Below are 25,604 nucleotides of genomic sequence, written 5' to 3' on the forward strand. Positions count from 1 at the left end.
CCTTAGCAAAGAACCAGTAGGCACAGCTTCTGTTCAGACAGAAGGCAAGTTTTCTGTTGTAGGCCTCTATGAAGTCAGATTTAGATTTGCTGATGAATGTTTTGCATTTGCATGTTTTGGTATAGGCAAGGTATGAAGCCAGAGTTCTTGATGCAAGCCACCTGCAGTAAGCAGAGTTTTTTCTTTGACTGCTCTGATACTCTTTCTGTTGAACCAGGAATTGGAAAGCAGACAAGGATTCTAGGTAGAATGGAGATGAAGGTCTTCATGTAAGAAGGATCATTTCTGAAACTCATTCAGAGCAAGTTAGGGTTAGATGAACTGGAGCAATAGTCAGACCATAGAAAGGAAGGAGTAGAAGTTCTGGAGATTATCTCATTTGGTACCTTTGAAGTGCCAGAGGAGGTGAGGTAAGGAGCGGCTTGAGGAAGGGCATTCTGTCAGAGAAGAGACTTGTACTAGATTGTGATCTGAGTTGCCAATGGAGAGGTGACCTCTATGGTGTATTTGGAGGAATAACTGATTAAAAAGAGATCCAGAATATTGGGTGAGTGAGGAGGGTCATTAGGAATTTGTGTAGGTATGAACAATTTGCATTAGATAACTGCTTATGACAAAGAATTCTATCTCTCATCCAGTTTGGTCGGTGGTGTTGGAAAGGGGAGCCAGTTGGAATTATAAACCTTGAGGTTGCCTAGGAAGATGATCTCATTATTTCGATGACCAGATTGCAGATGATAGAGTTTCATGGAGAGGAATGTGAAGAGGTCTGAGTAGTTATCAGAGTTCAGAGAATAGTAAATGCAGCAGATGAATGTTACTAGAAGTATGCATCTAGTTTAGTGTTTTGACTAATTTCTCTCCTAAAACAGTGTTCAAAACTATTTTAACTTATGGATTTGAGAGCAGAGTTAGAAATAAAACACTTGATCAAAAGTCTTGAGATCACAGATAGGGGAGTAATGAGAAAGATAAGGGTAGTGAGTAGATAGCATCAATGACAGTATCACATTAAAAAAGAACTCAACATGGTTAGCAGACTGAATTTCAGATGATATGGTCACTTGAACAAGTGTTTTTTTTTTTTTTTTAAATGGCAAAAAAACACCCAGAAGAGAACCAAGAAATAAGTGGATTTATTCAGTTTAAAGTGCCTTATAAACTGAAATATAAGATCTGATAATATTGGAGTCTTAACAGATAACCGATTATTTTGAACAAAATTGTCAATAGGAAGTTAGCAATAATATAATCTTTTCAAGTAGTACTATCATAATATCCTGTATACCCCCCCCCCCTTCACACACACACTCACTCCTCCCCAGAGTATACATATCATGAATTTGATTATGTAAATTATAAATTAATATGTCCATTGGATGTTAGACGTGTCAAAAAAGGATTCTAAGAGAATTTATCCTAAACCAGAACTGGGACAAAGGTTGGCAGGAACAAATTTCTGCTTAAAGCTAAATGGTTGAAAAAATGTGAGAAAAATAGCAAAGATCTTTATTTTATTTTTGAAAACAAGAAGATTCTTTGTAGATAACTGATAAGTCCAACATAATTTTTGCTGACTTTTATATGAGACTTGTTTTTTACTAATTTGAGTGAGCTGATTTCAAATATCAAACCCATTTTTCTTTATCACGTCAGGTTTTTCTTCTATAGCATTTTCTTTTTGCTAATTTGTAAGTTTTTGATAGTTTTAAGGAGGCAGTACTATTTAGAGGATCAAAAAAATCGATTTTTTAATATTATTTTCAGAAAGTATGTACTTTTAAAAATCTGTTCCTAACTTTTTATCAAGAAATTCGAAAAATTCCCGAAGATATAGCCTATTATTCAAAGCGGTGTGCAGATCAGAATCGGAGCGCTCACCGCTCTCGCTTGTTAGTAAACGAATAAATGCGTAAGAACCTGCAACAGCACGTACTGGCGCTTTGATTGCGAGAGAGGCCGATAATTAGATACATAACTACTTAACAATATTCATTAAAAATTACAAGAATATTTATAAAAAAATAATAATTTTACTTACATATGAGTGTCAGAGAATAAATTTTTGTTTGTAGCAATTTCTGCTGTGTGTTCTGTTTTGGCAATCGCTTTGAATACTCCAACAGTAGTCGGCCATCATGCGAGAATCCCATCTTCCATAGTTTTTAAGTCTTGATGAAATCTTTCGCCTTGTTCATCGCTTACAGCACCTAAATTCTCAGGAAATCTATCAAGATGACTGTATAGGAAATGAAGCTTTATGCTCATGTTGCAACCTAGGTGCTGGAAATTTTCAAGCATTGTTTCCACTAGATCTTTGTAATTGCACGCTTTTTTTGTTTCCAAGAAAATTATTCGCAACCATCGTAAATGAAGTCCAGGCCTCTTTCTCAATTTTGTTCATAGAGTTGAAATTTGGGTCTCTCGTTAAAGTTCTAATTTGCGGTCCATCAAATACACCAGCTTTAATTTTTTCATAACTAAGTCATGGAAATTTTTCACATATGTATTGGAAACAGTCACCTTGTAAATCTAAAGCTTTAACATACTGCTTCATAAGACCTAGTTTGATGTGTAGAGGTGGAAAAATGATTTTTTCTCTGTCATTTAAAGGTTGATTTATAACATTCTGTTTTCCAACATTTAAGGATATTCTAAGAGGCCAATGTTTCTGACTCCAGTGTTGGTTTCTAGCTCGACTATCCCAGAAGCATAGAAAACACGGAAACTTAATATATCCTCTTTGAAAGCCAAGTAAAAAGTTCACCATTTTAAGATCCACACAGATGATCCAGTTATGGTCTGTATATTTTAATAACTTCAGAATCTTTTTAATGTCCTCATATGTTTCCTTTAAGTGGACTGATAGCCAATAGGAATTGAGCCATATACATTCTCATTGTGTAGTAAGACACGCTTGAGACTTCTGCTTGAACTGTCGATAAATAGACGCCACTCATTTGGATGATATTGTACAACACTCATTTCAGTTAGTAAAAATGACACATTGTTACAGTAAACAAACCCACACTTGTGTTTAAAATATTGTACAAGATTACTTTCCCTGCTACGATAAAAAGTTATCTTCGTATCTTGCTCTAGTAAGTTTTTTCATTTAATCTTGAAGCTAACAATTCCGATGATTCCTTTGATAGGCCCAAATCTCTTACTAAGTCATTCAATTCCGCTTGAGTAAAACGTTGTGCTCCAGAACTAGAAATTAAATTTTCATTGTCTAAATCAACATCCGGGTCTTGCTCCTCAAGAACATCTGGCATATCCCGATCATGCTCGTTCTCAAGTAAAGGAAGGCCTTTATAAATTGGCACGGCTATTTCATTGGAATGAGCAACTGGCCGAATTGCTGAGTCGAGATTTGGATACACAATTTTTTTCTTATTCTTCTTATTATAACCAGAAGTCTGAACTAAACAAAAATAGCAATCATGTACATGATTTTCCGGTACATGCCAAATCATTGGAATGCCAAAAGCTAATTTTTGGCATTTTCCCTTGCTCCACTGTCGTAAATTTTCTACACATGACTTACACACTTTATTTGGAGCCCATGACTTGTCCTGATCTGCAATTTTTACATCAAAGTATGCAAAGTACACTTTCTTAATGAAATCAGTGATATTTGTCCTTTGACTGGGAACAGTAAAGCTGCGACAAATGTAGCAGAAGGAATCTACACTATTGACACAATTTCGAGTAGTAGACATGATGTATTTTCTTCACTGCCGACTAACATGAAATTAACAAGATAAAAAAACCAGAGACTTTATTGAAACATTATAAGCGCTCATCATACTTTCACGATCGATTAATGAGTGACTGATTTCGATTGTTCTTTGTCCGCTATGACGCATATAGCATTCATTTGTTTTAGGCAGTTGTCATCGCCTACTTTTCATCACCTAAATGTATTAGGTCGGTTATCAGCCTCTCTCGCATTCAAAGTGCCAGTATGTGCCGTTGCAGGTTCTTACGCATTCATTCGTTTACTAACAAGCGAGATTGGTGAGCGCTCCGATTCTGATCTGCGCACCGCTTTGAATAATAGGCTATATCTTCGGGAATTTTTCGAATTTCTTGATAAAAAGTTAGGAACAGATTTTTAAAAGTACATACTTTCAGAAAATAATATTAAAAAATCGATTTTTTGATCCTCTAAATAGTAGTCTCCTTAAAACTATCAAAAACTTACAAATTAGCAAAAAGAAAATGCCATAGAGGAAAAACCTGCCATGATAGAGAAAAATGGGTTTGATACTTGAAATCAGCGCACCCAAATTAGTAAAAAACAAGTGTCAGATCATAATCAGCAGAAAATTTTTTTTTTTGTAATCAGCAGCAGAATTCATACTGGCATGTTTATTAATAAACAATTGCTAGTACAAATGAGGTTTGTGAATGTTTAAGAAGTTGACTGTTTGGGATTTTTCTGTTATTTAAGAAGAGATCAAAGTGCAAAACAAAATAACAGAGCAATCCCCTAACAGTCAACTAAGTGAAAAAAAAAAAAAAAAAAAAGAAAATAAAAATAAAAAAATAACTTCACTTTGCATATTTGGAGAAATGTAACCTGTAACAGGAAGCATTTTAGTACCTAGATTGGTTGAGATTTTTATTTATTTATTTCTTTTTGATGAACAATCAAATTAAACTGAGATGCAATTTGAAAAGCGAGAGGTTCTTTATATAGATCATCAATTCGGGAGTTGGAAGAAAGTATAAACCTGGAAGTTGACTTTCTCTGCAGGTAATGTTGAAGTAGTACTAGTGAGATTGGAAAAAGTTGAGAAAAATAAAAAGGTTAGATAATAGCTTTAGAGAATAAATGAAAAACATGAGTGACATTTGGGTATGCCTTTTCCAAATCTATAAAACTTAAATACAGATCCTAGTTATATTCTCATGATTTCTCAATTTGTTTGTCTTAAAACGAAAATTAGATTTTGACAATCTCTTTGTGGCCCAAATCCAGCTAGTTCTCCATAATTTTTCTTAGTCATTTCTCAAGTATACTTGCATAAATCTTACCAGAAACACCCCAGTATGGAAATATCACTGTAATTCTCATATGCAGTTTAATTTCCCTTTTCGTACACGGGTAATACAAAAGCTCTACTCCAGTCGTCCTGGATATGGAGTGCAGCTTGTAAAATATTTATACCTCCATATCTGAGCATTTTGGGTTGAATATCATCTACTCTAGTTGCCTTTCCACATCTCATGAATCAGAAATGCAAATCAGTACTTGAATACTGATATGCATTCCTGTTGAGAAGTTTTTACCATGATGCTGCCACTGCTTGTTTCATTTAGCAATCTTTCAAAGTAATTACTCCAGACATTTAGAATATCTTTATCTTCAGTTTTCATGTCCCCTTTATCATTTCTAATTCCTTTTACAGTATTCTTTTCTCCATTTCTTAGCTTTTTCAATAGCCTCCAGAATATTTTAGCACTTCCTGATATTTATTTTCCATGTTCTTACCAAAGTCATCCCATGACTTTTGTTTAGCTAATTTTGCAAAATTCTTTGCTTTCTTATATTTTTCTCTATATTGCCTAAGATCACAAGTTGCCTTGCCAGGAACTTTCGAAATGCTTTCTTCTTTTTCTTGACTGCCTTTTTAGCTTCCTGAGTCCACCATGGAGTTCTGATTTTTTGGTCCTCACCATATACCACTCTGGCTGAATGAATGTTTTCTTGTTTGCCACCGAATCTCCAAGGTTTGTGTCTTGTTTTCAATCTTTTTCATTTTTTCTTGAATAACAGAAGTTTTTTCACTTGGCTATGCTACAAATTATACATTTGGTTTAATTCTTTGCTTAATTTAATTCTTTGTTTGCACTTGAAAATACTTCAAGTGCAAACAAAGTTTGCACTTGAAGTATTTTCAGGACTGGGACAACTTGTGGTAAAGGTGGTATAAGTTCTCATCATTTGCCTTAGTATCTCCCATAATGCAAAGCACATCTCCTTGCAGACGTATAATGCTATGCATTAAGGGAAGGGCCACTACCCAGACCGGTTTCGACCTTTATTGAGGTCTTATCAGTGGGAATCAGACCCAGGGGTGGTGATACTCAGGTGGAAGTAATGGAGAAGTCATATTTACCTATAACAATTGCCAAAAGTTGTCACACCTTATTAATAAAGGTTAAAGTTCCGGGTAGTGGCCCTTCCCTTAATGCATAGCATTATACATATCCGCAAGGAGATATGCTTGCATTATGGGAGACACTAAGGCAAGTGATGAGAACTTATACTACCTTTACCACAAGTTGCCCCAGTCCTGAAAATACTTCAGCCACAAACTTTGTTTGCTTACGCTTGGATAAAGGATTAAGTCAAATATATAATTCTTGATCAATATTTGTGTGTTTGAGTCTACAGTTCACCTCTGAAAGCTGTTCAATCTTTGATTCATTTTAAAACTTTCTTACACATTCTTATTTTCAATATGAACAATTTAATCCTGCTCAACATTATTTATTTATTCTTATGGCAAAAGCAGCTACAGGTCAATGTCCAGACCAGAAAGCAAATCCAGGGCCTCATCTGTCACATCAGACGTGGATGTCCTGGAGGCAACCACCATGAAATTGGTGCTTTGGGCATTCATTCACAATATGAGCGATCGTCTGGGCCACAGGGGGAATAGTCAAAATAAGGGTGGTCTGATAGTCTCCATTTATGCGGTAGGTAGCCACATATGCCCTGGTTAGTTCTGATCCTGTTGATAGATGACCAAATCTTCCTAGGAAGGGCAAAACTAGGCTGCAGAACACAGGGATCTTCAACCAGGAAACCATTTGTTGGAAGACTGTTGGACCAGTGCTCCCTCCACATATCAGGTGTTGATAAGGCAGCTGAAGAGAGAATTTGTCCATGGATCAGAAAGGGTTTCGTGATTTTAGACGAATACTAGGTGGATTTATGAGAGTCTGGTGCAAGGGCAGGAGCAGGTTGCTCATTACTTTATTAAATACTTTAATCGAGGTTTGCCTTCTCCATATAATTGGTGGAGCAATGTTAGATAGGACAGGCAGCCAGGGGAGAGGGGTGCTTCTCAGTGTCCCACTAATTGTGCACATGGTAGAGTTTAGCTGGATGTCTTTAATGTTAGTGTGTGCACTTCTTTCCCAGATAGGGGCACAGTATTCAGCTGCAGAGAATGCGAGGGCTAGTGCAGATGACCTTAAGACATCAGCACCACAACCCCAGGTTGTTTCAGCAAGCCAGGAGATGATATTATTTCTCATTTTAACTTTGTTGGACAGGTTGGTGATGTGCCTTTTATAGGTTAGGCCTCTGTCCAGGCATTTCGGGTGAGGCTCATGTTCTACCATTTTGCCATAGAAAGAGGCTGAGGTGTCGATTTGCCTCTGCATTGTTCAGGTGGAATGCTGTGGACACAGTTTTTATTGGATTTGGCTTCAGGTAACCACTAATTGAAGTACACCTCCAGGATGTTCTGTGTTCCAGGTTGGCAAAGGAGGCAGACTGGTGTAGGATAGCAAGATCATCGGCATATATATTTGCTTGAGCTGGTATGTGGTAAGTCAGACATGTAGATGTTAAATAGTAAAAGGGATAACACAGGGCCCTGTGGAAGACCTTTATGGAGGAATCTGGACCTGCTCTTTTTTCCACCAATATGGACCCAGATCTTTCTGTTGGAGAGAATGGATTCAAAAAGCTGGAAAGTTGTTTTGCACTTTATAATATTATTTAGCTTTAGGAGGAGGTCCCTGATCCAGACTGTGTCATAAGCTGATGTTAGGTCGATGAAAGTGACTCCAGATTTAAGTTTCTTCTGGAAGCCTGCTTCAATCTGTATTGTCAGGGCCATGACCTGGTCACAGCAACTTCTTCCTGACGTGAAGCCAGCTTGTTCAAGTGGAGTGCTCTTTTGATGAGTGGTGAAATTCTTTTAAGGAGAATTCGTTCAAAGAGCTTAAAGATGGAGCAAAGCAAGGAGATAGGTTGTAGATTTTTGACATTATTTGGATCTTTCTCTGGTTCAGGCACAGCAATTATTTTGGCTTCCTGCTGCTGTTAAATTATAATATTGGTTTATAATTTAATTGTTAATTGACGTCGACTGCGCCATTCTAATATTCTACATCTATTATCAACTTTGTATTTCTATCAATCGTGCCTTTGTTATTCTTTTACACGTGCACCTTAGGCCTAACTTACTTCTACTTTACTCAGTCATAACTATAATCTGCTTAAGATAGACCTCTCTATTAATCGCTTATAATCTTCTTTATGTTCCCACTGCTGGTGAATGACCTTTGTTATTAGTCTATCCAAGTCTAAACAGGTTACCATCTCTCACACTATGCAATTAGAAAAAATTATTTGTTTCACGACTGTACCATTCTAATTTGTATATATAGCTTGAGAATTAAAGTATGGAACATAGGCAAGATCAAATTTAAAATACACAATCTCTTATAGCTAGTCGTGGCGATTTTTAATCAAACAAGCTTGCAGGTTCACTAATTTTTTGGGAGACAGTGCATTGGCAATAGATCAGGCAAGATAGTTATACAAACAAAACATTTTATTTTGATCTTAGTATGAAACTACAAATCACAATGTAAGAGGGAGAAAATCTCTTTCTCAACCTAGTCATATACACATTAAGTGCAACATACAGTTAACGTTCTCTTACATAACACTTGCTTAAACCTTTATATTGTTAACTTATCTAAATTTAACATACAGTTATTACTTATGTGCTAACTTCGCTAATCTCCGTTCATTCTATATACAAAATTTACTTCGTTTTCTTTCATGACTATAACTGATTACTTAACTAGTTATTGACAATTTCCGGTAAACGCTTTCATTACATACATAAATTCCAACAGTAAGCTTTTAAAACATTAACAAAATTTATGCTAACTTACAGTAGCCTTTACAGATACAGTCCAGTCAACATGAACAATTCTTCAGCTAGGTTAGCTTGACCTTGCGACCTTTTCCTGGAATACGACTATTGACTGGACGATATGGTGGTTCTTCACTCTTGCAGTTGCCAGGAAATTGAGGCAGATTTTTCTTGGAAAGAGGAAACGAACTGCCGATGTCTTCTGCTATGTCCACAATTAGCTGTGAGCTCCGAGCATGGCGTTGCAATCTGGCTGACGTTGCATCGAAATACAGCCTCACCTTCACCACCAGAACTCTGTTCATCGAAAGGGACTGGTGCCAGAAGCCTCCAAAACTCAGGAAGGAGAGCGATAGAGTGACCAGTGAGAGTCTTCTAAATCCTCCATTCTCTATATTTTTGAGAGCCCTCTAAGCTCTCTTAAATATCTTGTGTCATTCAATATAACCTTGTAAATGTTGCCAGGATCACCCGCTAGCACGGTGACGCCACATCGGCAGGCTCTGTGCAAGACACTATATCATGGGTGCATATTTTTATGTTCGTAAGATCTTGCAAACATTAGTTTATTCACAGTCATCGTTATAATCCTCTTTCCTTCATTTTACATATAACTTAATAAAGCTTATTTCTGTGCACCTTTACAGTAAAATTTAACATTCATACAATTACTACATCTTCTTCTTCTCTGTTCCATCATCTATATGGATGATGATGATGAGGCCGAATGAACTCTTTCCACTTCTGTCTGTCCCGGAAGAATCCGAACAATTCTGTCCAGTTTGGTGTCGCTTGTTGTGATTTGGCTCAGGGGCTCACATTGGTGAGTACGAGAATGGCAAACCAGAGAAACCCAAGCCAGACCTGATCTTACTTCATACAATATACGCTTGGTATATCACATCTGGAGACTGGTCTTCTACTCTTCTTTCCCTCTACTCTCTCTCTTATTCTTACTCCCCCCCCGCCCAGTGCTATTAGAGCAACTCGAGGGCGAGGGGGTGACTCTTTCCTCTCAAACTGTAGTTTCCGCTATCTACTAAAAAAAGCGGCTAAATTCATCAGGTCAAGGAGTGGTGGTTGACAGTTGACAAAAACTTAACCATTGAAACCAAATGAACTCTAACCAATTATTACATATTACTACATAAATTCATACAAAATATGTCTAGATAATATTCCTACTCAGCTGTTTAGGATGAACTTTACCTTTTTCATTGTTTCAGCTGCCTTCTCTAATGGCTCAAAAAATTCCTCCACTTCTAACTTAGTAGAACCTTCTGTAGGAACTGTAGGCACAAAAAAGTCTCGTTGTTCACTTTTCCATTCTGCTATTTTCCCATGTCACTATCTAATATAGGCTGCCATTCAAGAAGATTATCCTCATATTTAGTGTATAATACTATAGCTACTCTCTTTTCTCTGACTATTCTTGCTTGAATTTCACTTCTTGTATTCGTTGCTTAGAAAAATCAAAATGGTTTTTGTCTTCTTTGTTTAGGTAACACATGATTATTATTATTATTATTCAGGTCTCCAATGAGATAAAAGACCCATTGCGGGAGGTCCTTCCTAGGAAACACAAGTCTATCAAGACGTTGTATGATAGACAAAGTCTATCATATCAGATAGTGGTATGATAGACAAAGTCTATGATACCACTCCTTAAACTCATTGACCGTTCTTGCTCTCACCACTCTATCAGGAAATGCATTCCATGGTTCAACCACCCTCCATGCAAAGAAACCACTCCCCTCTTGCTCACAGTTTCCTTTCATAACTTCCAGGGATGGTCCCTTATCACTCCTCCTTACTGTTCCACCAAGTGAAAGAACTCTCCAGTCTCAACCCTGTAACTGCCTCTCAACAGTTTAAAAGTCTCAATCATATCACCTTTCCTTCTTCTATTCACCAAACTCTGCAGTCCACATTCCCTCAGCCGATCCTCATAACTAACATTGTACAGTCCTGAAACCATTTTTGTTATCTGCCCCTGTACCCTTTCCACAGTTAATTTATCCCCTTCAAATCCTGGGGACAAAATCTGAGAACAATAGTCTAAGTGTGGTCTGATCGGGATCTTATACAACAGAATGATAACTCTTTTATCTCTGCAGGTCGGCGTCCTTCTCATTATTGCAGCAATCCTTTGTGTTACCTTCACCACCTTTGCAATATGTTTCCTTGAATTTCAGGTTTCTATCAATCATTACATCCAGATCTCTTGTTTCCTTATTCCTTCAGTATATCTCATCCAATAGAATATGCAGCGTCGCATTGATGTTTCCTAAACCTCAAGACCTTGCATTTTGCTGCATTAAACCGACACCCCCCCATTCATTTGCCTATCTGTCTAGCTTACTCAAATCCTCTTGCATGAGTACCACATCTGCACTATTACTAATAACCCTTCCCAGCTTAACATCATCTGCAAACAACTGAACATCCGCCTGCAATCCACTGACAATGTCATTGATATAAAGGTTAAACAATATAGGTCCCAGTACTCAGCCCTGTGGGACTCCACTTGTAACCCTCTGCTTCCTTGAAACTGCCCCACCATAGACAACTCTCTGATACCTATCGGACAGCCAATCCTGAATCCAGTTGACCAACTTGACATCCAAACCCATGTGCCGCAATTTAAAACATCAGCTTATCATGTAGCACCCTGTCAAATGCCTTCGCTAAATCCAAGAAAATTGCAGTATATGCCTTTCTCTCATCTACTGCTCTTGTAACTTTATTATAAAAAGCTAGCATATTACTAAAACAAGAGTGCCCCCCCCTCACCAATCCATGTTGACTCTCACAGATAACACTACCCTCATCTGTCCAATGTTGTATACAGTCCCTAACTAATTTCTCCAGGATCTTAACAACTACTGATGACACACAAACTGGCCTATAATTAGACACTTCCAGTCTGCTACAACCATTATGCAATGGCACTATCTTACCTTCCTTCCATTCCCTGGCACTTTTCCTGTAGCCAGACTTTCATTGAAAAGCCAGGTCAAAAGAGCTGTTAGTTCTTTAGCACATTCTCTCAAAACTCGTGGTGAAATATCATCCAGTCCTACAGCTTTACTGACATCCAGAGTACTCAGTATTTGGAACATGTTCTCCTCCTGCACTTCTAAACCTCGAACCTGCCCTATCCCTCTAGTATTAAAATTTACTCCTCCAGGATGAAATACACCAATAAAGTGTTCATTGAACAATTCCACTATGTCCTCTGCATCAGTCACTCTATTCCCATTTTTATCCCACGATGTCATTCATCACAATCATTTCTCCTCCTACTGGCCACATAGCTAAAAAATTCCCCAGGATTTTCTTTGGATCTTAGGGCCAATCTCTTCTCACATTCCAGTTTCGCCTTCCTGACCATACTAGTCACTCATTTGGCTTGTGTCTTATATTCCCCATGCATCTACTCTTCACCTGTTTCCTTATATCTCTTCCATAGCCTCTTTTCATATGCAGCTCCTGTTTAATATTGTTTGTCATTCACTTGACACCAAATTGTGTCCTCTTCTTCACTTGTGGAATACAGCTTACAATTGCTGCTAACAAATATTCTTTCACAATTTCCCAAGCACTAATGATATTCCGGCCCTCCAATTCCTCCCTCCATGAAACTTCCCCAAGTTGATGTCTAAGACTATTGCAATCACCTGCCTTATAATTCCACATATATTCCCTTCTCTTTGATACTCCTGCATGTCTATTCATCTTCCAAGTCAAAACCACATGGTCACTCTCTCCAACTGGTGGGAGAGATGTCATCTCACTTATTATCAGCTCTTCTGATGCTATGACCAAATCCAAAACTCTTGAATCTCTTGATCCCTCTATTACATGTTACCTAAGACATTTGTCCCTCAAAAATTCTAGAAATTCCATTCCCTTATTGCTACATGCATCTTCCTCTCCCCAATTTATACTGCTGTAGTTAAAATATCCCATAACAATCATCCCTCTTGCACTTGCCAAGCTCAACTTTCTAAACATCTCCACTCCCCACCCTTTTTGCTCCTTGGTTTGTAGCAACACCCCACTAAATATCCCGTCCTGCCTATCTCTACCTCACACCATATGCTTTCAAAATCATTTAGTGTCACTGCCTTCCAAAGCTTCCACTCTTAGAGGACATAAGGCGTCACTTATCATAAGCAGTACTCCACCACCACGCTTTCCCTTTCTATCCTGTCGAAAAATGCTGTACCCTGCTACTTCTATTCCTGTTATTATATCATCTTCTGTCAACCACGTCTCAGTGATCCCAATAATCTTTGGCCAGGCTGATGCTATCAGTGCCACCAATTCCTCTCCTTTATTCCGAATACTCCTGGTATTAGTATAAAGCAAAAAAATTTCACTATTTCTATACCCAGTGTCATTCCCCCTAGACTTCACTGGGCTCATCGCTACCTGATGATGTCTCCTCTTCTCTCAAGTACCCTTTCCCACAAGAGGTCACCCCTGCTATCATCCACCTTGGGCATTCTAGTTTCCCTGCATTGACACACTGACTCGTTCAGAACAGCAATCTCTCCAGATGCCTATGTCTTTCCTCATTCAAATGCAAGCGGTCTCCTTTATTCCGAATACTCCTGGTATTAGTATAAAGCAAAAAAATTTCACTATTTCTATACCCAGTGTCATTCCCCCTAGACTTCACTGGGCTCATCGCTACCTGATGATGTCTCCTCTTCTCTCAAGTACCCTTTCCCACAAGAGGTCACCCCTGCTATCATCCACCTTGGGCATTCTAGTTTCCCTGCATTGACACACTGACTCGTTCAGAACAGCAATCTCTCCAGATGCCTATGTCTTTCCTCATTCAAATGCAAGCGGTCTCTCGCATACAATTCCTCTCTGTCCTCAAACGCTGTCCAAGCATCCACATATTCCAATCCTCTCTTCTGACACATTCTAGCTATTATGTTATTCAACATGACTGCTCTTCTGCCAAGCTCATCACAATGATACCTAGGCAACACACACTATCCTTCCTCTCTCTGTGTCTTCTTTCATACTATCTCAAGCAAGAATCTCATATCTCTCGGTGCCCAATTTACATGACCTCTCAAGTCATTTGTTCCTACCATCACCATCTCATCCACCCTTTCAGCCTTAATTGCCATAGCCACACTCTATCATTCCTCCAAGCAAACACCCCTCACGCATCGTATCTTGCACACCACGGTTCATTGAGTCACCGTACATTACACCTCTTACCATTCCCTCTCTCCTACTGTTTCCATTCTCTCCTCTTCTATCATTCCCATTATGATGGTCTGGTATTATCTAGTTCTTCTGCTAGTTCCATTTCTTTTCCACTGATACTTCCTATGTTGATTCTACCAATCTTGGACTTTTTAGATGTTAATTTGGGTAGCAGCTGTGAAATTTCTTTCAACACAGTAATACATATTTAAGATGCTTCATCTCAAATATCCTATTTAAGCAGCTGATTAAGTATTAAAAAAAATAGAATACTATAGCTCATAAAGGATAACTTGAAAAGTTTAAAGAAAACTGTGTAGTATAATAAAGAGAGGTTCACAATACACAATGATGAAAATAATCCGGTATGGTATTTGAAGACAATTAAGCAGTGCACAGTTAAGAAACAACTAGGCTATGTCCAGAATATTAAGTTGATCATTATAACAAACATTTTGGATATGTAAGCAAAGGTTTCTGTGGGTAAGCAGTTCTGGAGACAGTTTTTGGTATTGAGACCACATGTTTATTAAACAATAAAAAATCCTGACAAGTTTTGTTCATCGTAAGACTTATATCATCAGAGGTAATGGTGTATAAAAGTTTAACACAACAACCAAAGATAATTGATAACTAATAGTCAATTGGATGTTTTTTGACTTCCCAACTGTTCATTAATTGAGAATTTTTTATTCTTTTATATGTTTAATAAACATGTGGTCTCAATAACGAAAACTATCTCCAAAACATTTTCGATATTAATTCATATCCAAATTACACAAATTATCAAATTAAGACCAGCATGCACAGAAAGAAAGAGAGAGAGATTGGTTAACTTACTTTGGCTAATTCAGTTTCAATGACATCACTTCTCATCTGAGCAGCATCTAACTGAGTATAAAATCTTGCACCAATCATAGGCATGATATCATTGATACTACGTGCACGAGACTGATTAGACAGAAGATACCTTTGAAAAAAGAGATTTATATATATAATATAATCTTTAGAAAATTCTCCAAATAACAAAAAATGAAAAAAATTGAAATATATTTAATCACATCAATTTTATTCAGAAAACCCAACTAAAGCTTTCAGCAAAATAAATATATTAGCTATTGAAACTTTTTTCACTTAGTTATAAATTAAAGATGCCAAGAAGTTATATTCTTGTTTAATCCTTCATCCAAGCATAAGCAAACAAAGTTAGCCTAGTCATGTGAAGCATCTTCATGACTAGGCTACTTGTATATAGAGGCTAATGAGTTCATCAAAGAAGATATGAAGCTACTTCATATACAAACTGTTTGCTTACACTTGGATATAGGATTAAACAAGAACATAATTTCTTGGCATCTTTAATTTATAACCAAGTGAAAAAACTTTCAACTAGCTCTAATCATATTTGAATAGTAAGGTACTATACCTTTTCACTATTGTATATGGGATATACAGGTAACCCCCGTATAACACGGTCATTAGGTTCCTAAAAAATGGCGTGCTATACGAATTCGTGTTATACGAAACAAAGAACTAGTACAAAAAAAACAGGGTTAGGTTCCAAAAGTTAAAAAACTATACTATTTTCTTTTTATAACTAAGAGAGATGCATGTTTATTAAAACAATAATTGATCAAAAGTATTACATATTAATATTATTACATAATGTTTTCTTCGTCATCACTACTAAGCACCATTAAATGAGGGCATTTTCTTTCTGGCAAAATATCCTCATCTTCTGAGCTTTCTTCAGCAGCATCTTGAGTTCTATGCTCTACTTTTTGCAAAAATTCTGTTATTTGTGATTGTTTGCTTTTAGCTGAGAGATCTTTATAAATTTCTTTGTATGGAGCTAAGCACTTGTGAAGTTCTCTCTTAAATTTTGTGCTTCTTTCAGTGGAAGGATCTTCATTTAGAAAATATAACTCCAATTGTTCGGCTAAGTCTAGACCTTTCTTTATGCTTTTCAGGGTAAAATGTTTAACTTGATCGTTTCCATCTGTGCTATCGTCCTCTGAATTAATTTGGTTTATCCCAGATACCATTGCCAACAAATGTGCTTCATCAGTCTCTTCTTCCACCAGTAATTCTTGAATATCTTTGACATTCATATCGTCAAAACCTTCCCCTCCTAGAGACTTAGCAAGTTCTATTATTGGATCCATTCTGTTTTCTGCTGGTGTGATTAGATTTTCGCTTTGAACTGACTCGGGCCATATAATTTTCCAACAGGCATTTAACGTTGTCGGTTTTATTTCTTTGATGGATGAAGTTATGATATTAATACAGTCCAAAATTGTAAAAAGTTTCCATGCCTACATGACTTCGATAGATTCATCGTCAACTTTATTCAAAACCCATTGCAATGATTTCATGATGTAATTAGTTTTAATTGTAGTTATAATTCCCTGACCTAACGGTTGAAGTAATGAACTTGTATTTGGTGGGAAGAAAATTATTTTGACATTTGGGTGATTTAAATCATTCAGATGGTTGGGTGCATTATCCAATATCAGTAGAACTTTAAAATCTAGATTTTTCTGCTTTAAGTAGTTTTCCACACTTGATACAAAACAGTTTAGAAACCAATTTTTTAAATAAATCAGTAGTTACACAAGCTTTCTTATTTGACATCCAACATACCAGTAAAGCACTCTTATTTAGGTTTTTCATTGCACAAGGATTGAGGGATTTATAAACTAGCATAGGTTTTACAATGTGATTGCCTGAAGCGTTACTCCACATAAGCAATGTTACATGGTCTTTTGATGCTTTAAAATCTTGTGCAACTTTTTCATTTTTTAAAATAAATGTTCTCTTGGGCATTTTTCTTTCAACCAATGCCTCATCTAGTCAGCATTAAAAACCTGATGTGTTGTATATCCACCCTATTCAATAATTTCTTGCAATTCCTTTGCATAAGTTTTGGCAGCTTCATTATCAGCTGATGCGCTTTCTCCTTGTATTTTCATGTTTTGTAATGAAAAGCATTTTCTAAAACAGTTGAATCAACCTTTGCTAGCAATAAAGTTGGGGTTAATAGCAGATTCTCCATTTTCTTTTAAGTAGTTGTAAATTTTTAAAGTTTTATGTTTAATAACATTGGTGTTATTAAACAACACACTGGTAACATTGTTGTTATCAGTGGGATCTGTTTTTTGAGCAGTCATCAATCCAAATACTAAGGGCTTTTTCCATTTTTTCAAGTATTGGTACTCTGGGATGAGCTGTCATATTTGCAGAGATAGAACAACCTGCAGCAACGGAAGCACTAATTTTCTGTTCATTTTTCTGTATGGTCCAGATTGTTGCTTCATTTAAATCCAAGGGCTTCTGCAACATATGATACGTTTTCCTCCTTTTTAAGATGATCCAAAATCTATATTTTTAATTCTAGCGAGATGAAATGTCTTTTAAGAGGTACTTTTTTACTTCCGGCAGACATTGTTCAGAGCTACAAATTAATTCACAAAAAGGAAATATTTAACACTTCTTTAAAAAAGGTTCAAGAATACATGCAAAGAAGGTTCAAGAATACATGCAAAGAATAGTACAAAGAAGAAAACAGTGAAAGTCTTAAAATATGTTTAATACTCCATGAACAAAATGAATTTAAAATTCTAATAAATTCTAAAATTCTGTATGCAAATCTAATACAACATACACGCTCGAATGAAAAATATCGAATGAGATGGTGCTTGTTCTTAAAAGCTCTCATCACATCCAATGTTGTATGGGGATTTCCCCAATTCTTGAACCGTGTTAGAGCGAAACCATGTTGTAGGAATGCCATGTTTTACGAGGGTTACCTGTATATGACTTCCACATTACTTCAATCTTGGTACGTCTTTTGGGTCCGGCTCCCACTGATGATATTTTAATAATGTTTATCCATAATGCATAGTGTTATACTCAAGTATATAACACTATGCATTACTGAAAGTGCTCTGCATTATGGGATATTAAAGCAATTAATGTGAAATCATTAGTCTCTATATACAAGTAGCTCAGTTGTGAAGATACTTCATGCATAGATTTTGTTTGCTTACACTAGGATAAAGGATTAAACAATATAATTTCTTGGCTATTTAATGTGTAAACACAATTAGCTGTATTGAACCACCATAACTACTCACAACCTGTTTATCTGTCATGTAAAATGTGGAGATGAAGTTTAAGATAATTGACATATTTCATCCACCACAATCAGCTGGGTGGTTAATCATTATATCAACAAATTCCTGAAGTGTATCTTGAAAGAATGATAGACAATATTATAAATATGAGGGTTGTTTGAAAAGTTTGGTAAATTTCCAATAGACAGCAACACAATTCATTCATAGTGTTGGCACGTATCATCTTTTTCATGACCCTGGCAAAATTTTAGCCACATGCGACATGCAGCTCTCAGTTTGGCAAATGTTTTAAATGATAGTGTTCGCATTTTTCCTAAAAATGGAGAAAAACGAGTTTCGTGCAGTGATAAAACGCATTTATTTGAAGAAGTAGATGGTCACACAAATCAAAGCCGAGTTAGATGCAGTTCATGAGGACTCTGCACCAGCATTAAAGACTATTTATTTTTGGATAAATGAGTCTAAACATGATCGTAAGTCCATCAAAGATGAAGCATGCTCCAGATGCCTGACTGAGGTCACTACGAAGAAAATGATTGACAAAATCCATGGTATCATTATGGAAGACCATAGAGCGAAAGTGCATGAGATTGTAGGCATCTCAACTGAATGAGTGTATAATATCCTGCAGGAAATATTGCACATGAAAAAGCTGTGTCCATTATGGGTGCCGCGATTGTTGACTGTTGGTCAAAACTGCATACGAAAAGACATTTCAAAGAAGTGTTTGGCGATGTTTAGTCACAATTCGCAGGATTTTTTGAGTCGATTCGTGAATGTAGATGAAACGTGGATCCACCAGTACACACCTGAGTCCAAGCAGCAGTCAAAATAGTGAACAATGCCGGTGAAAGAGCACCGAAAAAAGCTAAGACTGTTTTGTCTGCTGGGAAGGTGATAGCCACTGTTTTTTGGGATTCCCAAGGAATTATCATGATAGACTATTTGAAAAAGGGTAAGAAAGAACACTTTTGTGCATGCACAAAAGTGCTCTTTCATCAAGACAATGCACCGTCCTACACATCGGCCATCGTAAAAAAATTGCATGAATTGAGGTTCGAATTGGTTCCACCATATTCTCTGGACTTGGTCCAGCGTGACTTCTTGTTCCCAAACTTAAAAATTTGGCTCGGCTCGGTGGGAAAAAATTTTCTTCGAACAAGGCTGTCCAATGACTATTTTGCACAAATCCTACTTTTTAGATGGGATGAAAAAATTGAAAACTCGCTGGACCAAATGTGTAGAATTTGATGGAGACTTATTTTGAGAAATAAAGGTGATTTTTTCCAAAAAAATGTGTTTAACTTATTTTTTTACTGAACTTTTCAAACAACCCTCGTAGTACTAATGATTAAATTTACATCGTTATGAACTCTTAATTAACAATTTTTTTCCATATTAATGTGTTATTTTTCAGGATTCAAATATGTTAGACCTTATATTTCAGTAAGGCACTACTAATTATATCAATGAATGTGAATCTTCGGTTTTAGTAGGATTCTGCCAATGATGCCATCTGCTCACTCCTGCATGATCTCCTGTCTTCAATCAACTGTTTCATTTCTAATCTGCACTTTCAGATTATTAGGCTAAGTTAACTTGAATCCATCTGGTATACTATAAGTTTGGTGTTTGGACTAATGCCGGTTTTATTTCATATAAATTTATTCAGAGGACTCCCGACCATGCCATTATACTGCATAAATAACAGAATAAGCACAGTTTATATTCTGTTTTCAATTTCAATATTTAGTTTGCTATCTACACTAAAACTGGTTGTCTAAATAGCCAAAATATTTTAATTGTTCTATTTTTTTCCCCTCCTACATAGATTCATAGTTGCAGTCATTTTATGGCTGACTGTCAGAACAAATTTGTTAGTTATTATGAAATTTGTCTGAGAACTCTGAAGACTTGTAGTAGATTTATTTAAGAAGAATATCTGCTGCATTTTTAGTTTTCCTTATTTTGATATCAGATTTAATGCAACTTTCCTTCATAATGTGATCAATCTACACAGATAGATTATGAAGTGCTATATTCTCATGATTTCTCAACTATTTGTCTTAAAGTAAAAATCTGGTCATTATTCTTTCCAAATTTCTTTTTCACAATTTTTCTTAGCCTCTTTCTAATTATCATATTTCTTTCATGATATTAGAACTACTGGCCTCCGGCCAACTCTTTAAGGGGGGTACTAGAGATAGAGGCAAATGAAAATACTGAAACAGAATGGAAGAAAATATGTAATATAATAGCATAATAAAACAGCCAATGGCAGCTTAGGGAAAAAAATTGCATAGGAAAAGGGATATCAGGAAGTGAAATGAACACATGGAAAAATAATAAAAGAGAAAAACTTAAGCTTACAGAAAATGGTTATCTGATACGGTTGAAAATAAACTAAATTATAAAAGAAAGAATATCATAGTTAAAAGAGAAATTAGAACCTTACATAGAAAACACTGGAATACTTATGCAAAAGAATTAGAAACAGAGCTGAACAGAACACAATCAACATATAAAATCTTAAAAATCTAAACAAAGAAATATAGTATCATAATAAAAAGGAATGAAATAATTATTAAAACCTATGCAAAGATAAAGAATTCAAAACACCTAACATAATAAGTAAGCAAGTAGCAAATTAGAAACCATAACAATAGATAAATCAACTGAAATTCAAAAATAAAAACAAAAAAGCACCATGAAATGATGGAATAAATATGGAACCATTTATATATGCTGGCTTGGAACTGAATAAGATAATATTAAATCTGTTAAATAAAATTTTCCAATCAGGAACAGCTCCAGACAACTGGAAGAAATTCATGATATCATTTATTTTCAAAAAAAGGAGATAAATAAAAATGCTCAAATTATAAAAGAATAAGTCTACTAGATGCTGGATACAAAATATACAGAAACATTCAGTAGAAGAACAAAATGGATTCAGAAAGGGTCACTTATGTAATAGTTGTCTTCTTGTTAAAACAGTTAATCAAAAAAACAATTCTGGGAATGATGCAGAGGAAGACACAGACTTGTAGAAGATTCTTGTTCCATTGTATAAGGCCTTGATTAGACCACATATGGACTACTGTGCACAGACATGGTCACCTGGTTTTCAAAAGAATGAAGAGATGTTGGAAACAGTCCAGAGGGCAGTTGACTAAGGTAGTTTCTGATCTCTGGAATGTTGAATATGAGGAAAAGATTGAGAAGATGCAATTTAAAGAGTTTAATGGATATGAGGAAGAGAAGTGATATAATAGAGAGATGTACAAGTTGGTAAGGGGTTATTATAAGATCAATGTTGAAGAGATTTTTCATAAAATGATGGAAGATCAGGGGAGAATAAGAGGTCATCCCTGGAAGCTGTATCAAGAGAGTGTGCACAAGGGAGTGAGAAGCAGGTTTTTTGCATGCAGAGTTGTGAATGATTAAAATGCTTTGCTTCACTTCATGCTTTAATCCCTCGATTATATGGATTACCAAAAATTCACAAAGAAAATACTCCACTAAGACCAATTGTAGAAAGAATTGATTCACCTACTTATAAACTCTCACAGTATTTAGCCTAATCCCTAAAATGCTTATTCGGCTCGACCTCCTCTTTCCTTAAAAATTCTGTTGATTTTGTTTTGAGTGTCAAAAACCTACATATTCAAAAAGAAGAAATAATGGCTAGTTTTGATGTTGTTTCGCTCTTCACAAATGTGCCTACAGAAGAAGTTCTTACTCTGTTAAAAGATAAATTATAAAAAAAAAGTAATGTCTTTATTAATCCACAGGCAATCCTTTATTGCCCATACTGGAGAATTTATATTCGGAATCTTTTGAAGAAAAAGCTATCTCTCTCTTCATTCCCATTGAAATCTAGATTGTGGAAAAGATATATAGATGACATCTTCTTAATCTGGAGTCATGGACCCGAGTCTTTACAGAATTTTCTAGACCACCTCAACAGCCAACACCCAAAAATCCAATTTACTGCAGAATTAGGAATTGATGGCTCTCTTCTGTTCCTAGATGTCAAACTCACACATGTATCTGAGAAATTAAAAATCTCTATTTACAGGAAACCCACTTACAACAATAGATATCTCCGTGCACAGTCCCATCACTATCCACCTCAAAAACTTGGCATTATTTCTATGCTAGGCAAACATGCTTACTCCCTCCTCTGTGAAGAAGAAGATATTAACAAAGAACTTCAATTTCTTCTTACAACCTTTCAGAAAAATGGTTATTCAAAACAAACAGTTAATAAGCTATTATTTATGTCGATTTATTTTTAAAAGTATAGATGAGAACACAGACTGATAAGAAAATAACTATTTATTAACTTATTGCTGATATTTTGCTGGTATTCTATCCAGCATCTTCGGAGCACAAAAACAGTTCGTCACAGTACATGAAACAACAACAATCCGGTATAATAATTTGACCAGTTTAAGCAATTGTAATTTAAACAATCAGAAATCTCTCTTTGGACTGACTTTCACCTCTAGCCTGGCATAAGTTTATCAGATCCATTACTTTCTCAGCCACCAAAACACTGTGTCCATTTTCCCCTCAAGACAACTTCTCATCGTGTGTGTGTGTATGTGTATATATATATATATATTTTAAAAAATAGATTTAATGACTCCAAGACCGAGATAACATATAAAGATTTTAATGATAAATACCAGTTTCGGCACATAGCAGCCTTCTTCAGGTATTTATAAAGGAAAGGAATACTAATAAACATTGAATTATTTAAATAAACAAACTGGAAATTACAGGTACAAATTGCCTCACATAATCGATACATAAAAACGTTGTATTTTTCAAGTTGTTCCAACTGGCGTGCCATTGTTTGTTGCAATTGTGCGTGCAAGTTCACGTGAACGCCAATATTGAATAACTGCAGCATGGCTATCTGGGATGTTATAACTTAAATTATTATTTAAGTGGACCGGGTTCAGTAGGATTTCCCTTGATTCTACGATTTTTCTTTCAAACTCATCTTCACAGCGAAAAATATTTTCTGATCTATTCCAGCATACAGAGTGGCTTTGTTGGTCATCATTAGGATTATTTGAAAAAAGAACATGACTGGATAAAGCAGTTGCATGAGATCTTTTGTATGAGATGTCTCTCTTATGCTCTTCTATGCGTTGTTCAATAGATTTGTTAGTTTGACCAAAGTATGGGATATTGCAATCACACCACAATTTATATACTCCAGGGTACTTAAGGTTGTGATGAGTAGGTTTTGGATGGCTGATTAGAGAGCGGATTTTTGGAAGTGTGGTGAAGAAGGTCCTGATATTATATTTTTTAAGGACTTTAGCTATTTTCTTAGAGACTGTGCTAATGTATGGAATAGAGATGCTACCTTTAAAATTAATAGTCTCTGTTGTGCACTGCTTAGGAGGGTTCAGAAGAAGTTTCTTAATTGTTTTTTCAGAGTATCCATTTTGTTTAAAAATAAGAGTCAGGTGATTCATTTCTTTTTGTAGTTCATCTTGTTCATTTAAGAGAGAACGTGCTCTGTGTCCTAAGGTAGATATAATTCCAAGTTTTTGTGGTGGAAAATGATGAGAAAGATTATGCAGATATCTATTGGTATGCGTAGGTTTTCTGTACATAGAGATTTTTAATCTTTCAGAGTATCGTGTAAGCATAACATCCAAAAAAGGTAAAGAGTTATTATTTTCTATATCAGCAGTAAATTTTATATTAGGATGTTGGATGTTTAGATGACGAAGAAAATCTGTGAGAGTTGTGTGCCCGTGATTCCAAATAATGAATATATCATCAACATATCTTTTCCAAACTTTATATATAAGTTTGGAAAAGATATGTATTTTGAAAAGATATGCAAAATGTATTTTAGAAATTTATGGTGGTAGCTTTTAATGCACTAAAAATGTATCTGTTTATGTATCATGGAACTAAATTGCAAACACATAGCATAGCACAGCAAGATCAGTGGTTTTGGAATAGTTGTGTTGAGAGTTTGGTTCTCTAAGTGTTCCATATAGAAATTGGTTCAAGATGTGCGAAGGAGGAAAGAACTCATAGTTGTCCCATCCAGTTGTTGCTATGATTTTCCATTTCGTGTGAAATTCCAGTATAAACCGTACATTCAAATATGTCTTGGAGGCAGAAGGGACTTGATTAAATCAACTGCTATGACACATTAATAAATGGAAATGCAATATCAAATATAAGTATGAAGTTTGATTTTAAATGATAGGGTTTTTTAAAACAGTTTTAAAAATGAATCCTTTCTTTTAGTGTTACATGGTGATTATTATTCTTGGGCCCAAGAATGTGGATGACACATATTCCATTCACTTAACCTTTCAGTCTAAGAGTTAATTATAATTAGGACTGTAAGCAATCCAGGATCATAACTCTAATATAACACTTGTTAAATTATGGATTAGGCAACTACTTTGTTGTATTAAAACTATCTATATGAATTTATACTTTGATAATGTTATAAATAGCATATAACTTTGATGCAGTTTTTTTTTCACTAGAGGTCAGGCCAGTAGATTAACGATTAATTAAATCATTGTCACTTTGGCTTACTATTAGAAATGTAATGTAGCTTGTTTTTGTATATATATGTGTGTGTGTGTGTGTGTACTCCAGATGATCATAATATGAAGGTCAAAATGTTGTGAAATTAAAATTTCACAACATTTTGACAACATAAAATTCAATGTAGTTAGCAGAGGTGTTAGAGCTAGGTTTTTTACTTGGAGAGTGGTGAATGAGTGGAATAAGCTGCCAGAGTCTGTTGTGGGTGCTATGACTGTGAAGGAGTTCAAGGCGAGGTATGATAGATACTGTGTGAATGTCAAACAGTTGTTCTTGACATGATGTTAGGGCCTCCCTCGATGAGTCTGTCAACTCCTTGGAGTTGCCCGAAATAATAATAATAATAATAACAAAAATAACTATTCCTAACATGGTTGTAGTCTTCATAATTTTACTAAAATGTAAATTTTAAAATGAACAGAATATTTTATAAAGGAGTTACTTGTGAGACAGACAAGAGACTGTTCGACTGCTTGGCAAGTTTGTACAGGAGAAGAATTGTCTATACCAGTGGTTGCCAAAGTGGTCGATATCGACCACTGGGGGTCAATATAACATTGTTAGGGGTCAATTTGGGCTCAGGGGACGACAGAAAAATATAAGACATCATTGTACGGGTAATATTTAATTCGGTTAACTTGGATTTCCTCCATCCTGAATGACAACGCAATTAAAAGTGAATCATGGGAACAGTGACATGAATAGGACCTGT

General features: G+C 35.8%; 1 protein-coding gene across 1 annotated transcript in view; it reads right to left on the reverse strand.

Moving 5' to 3' along the window:
* Positions 1–25,604, reverse strand: part of PAN3 (Poly(A) specific ribonuclease subunit PAN3) — a 339,191-nt gene that overhangs the window by 26,487 nt on the left and 287,100 nt on the right. The window contains exon 14 of the mRNA XM_090403152.1: positions 14,994–15,123. Within this exon, the coding sequence (XP_090259278.1) occupies positions 14,994–15,123 (130 nt within the window). The remainder of the gene's footprint in view (positions 1–14,993; positions 15,124–25,604) is intronic.

The sequence above is a fragment of the Typopeltis vanoorti genome, chromosome 13 (genome assembly GCF_054136105.1).
Source record: "Typopeltis vanoorti isolate ZY-2024b chromosome 13, IOZ_Tvanoo_1.0, whole genome shotgun sequence".
Taxonomy (NCBI): Eukaryota; Metazoa; Arthropoda; class Arachnida; order Uropygi; family Thelyphonidae; genus Typopeltis; species Typopeltis vanoorti.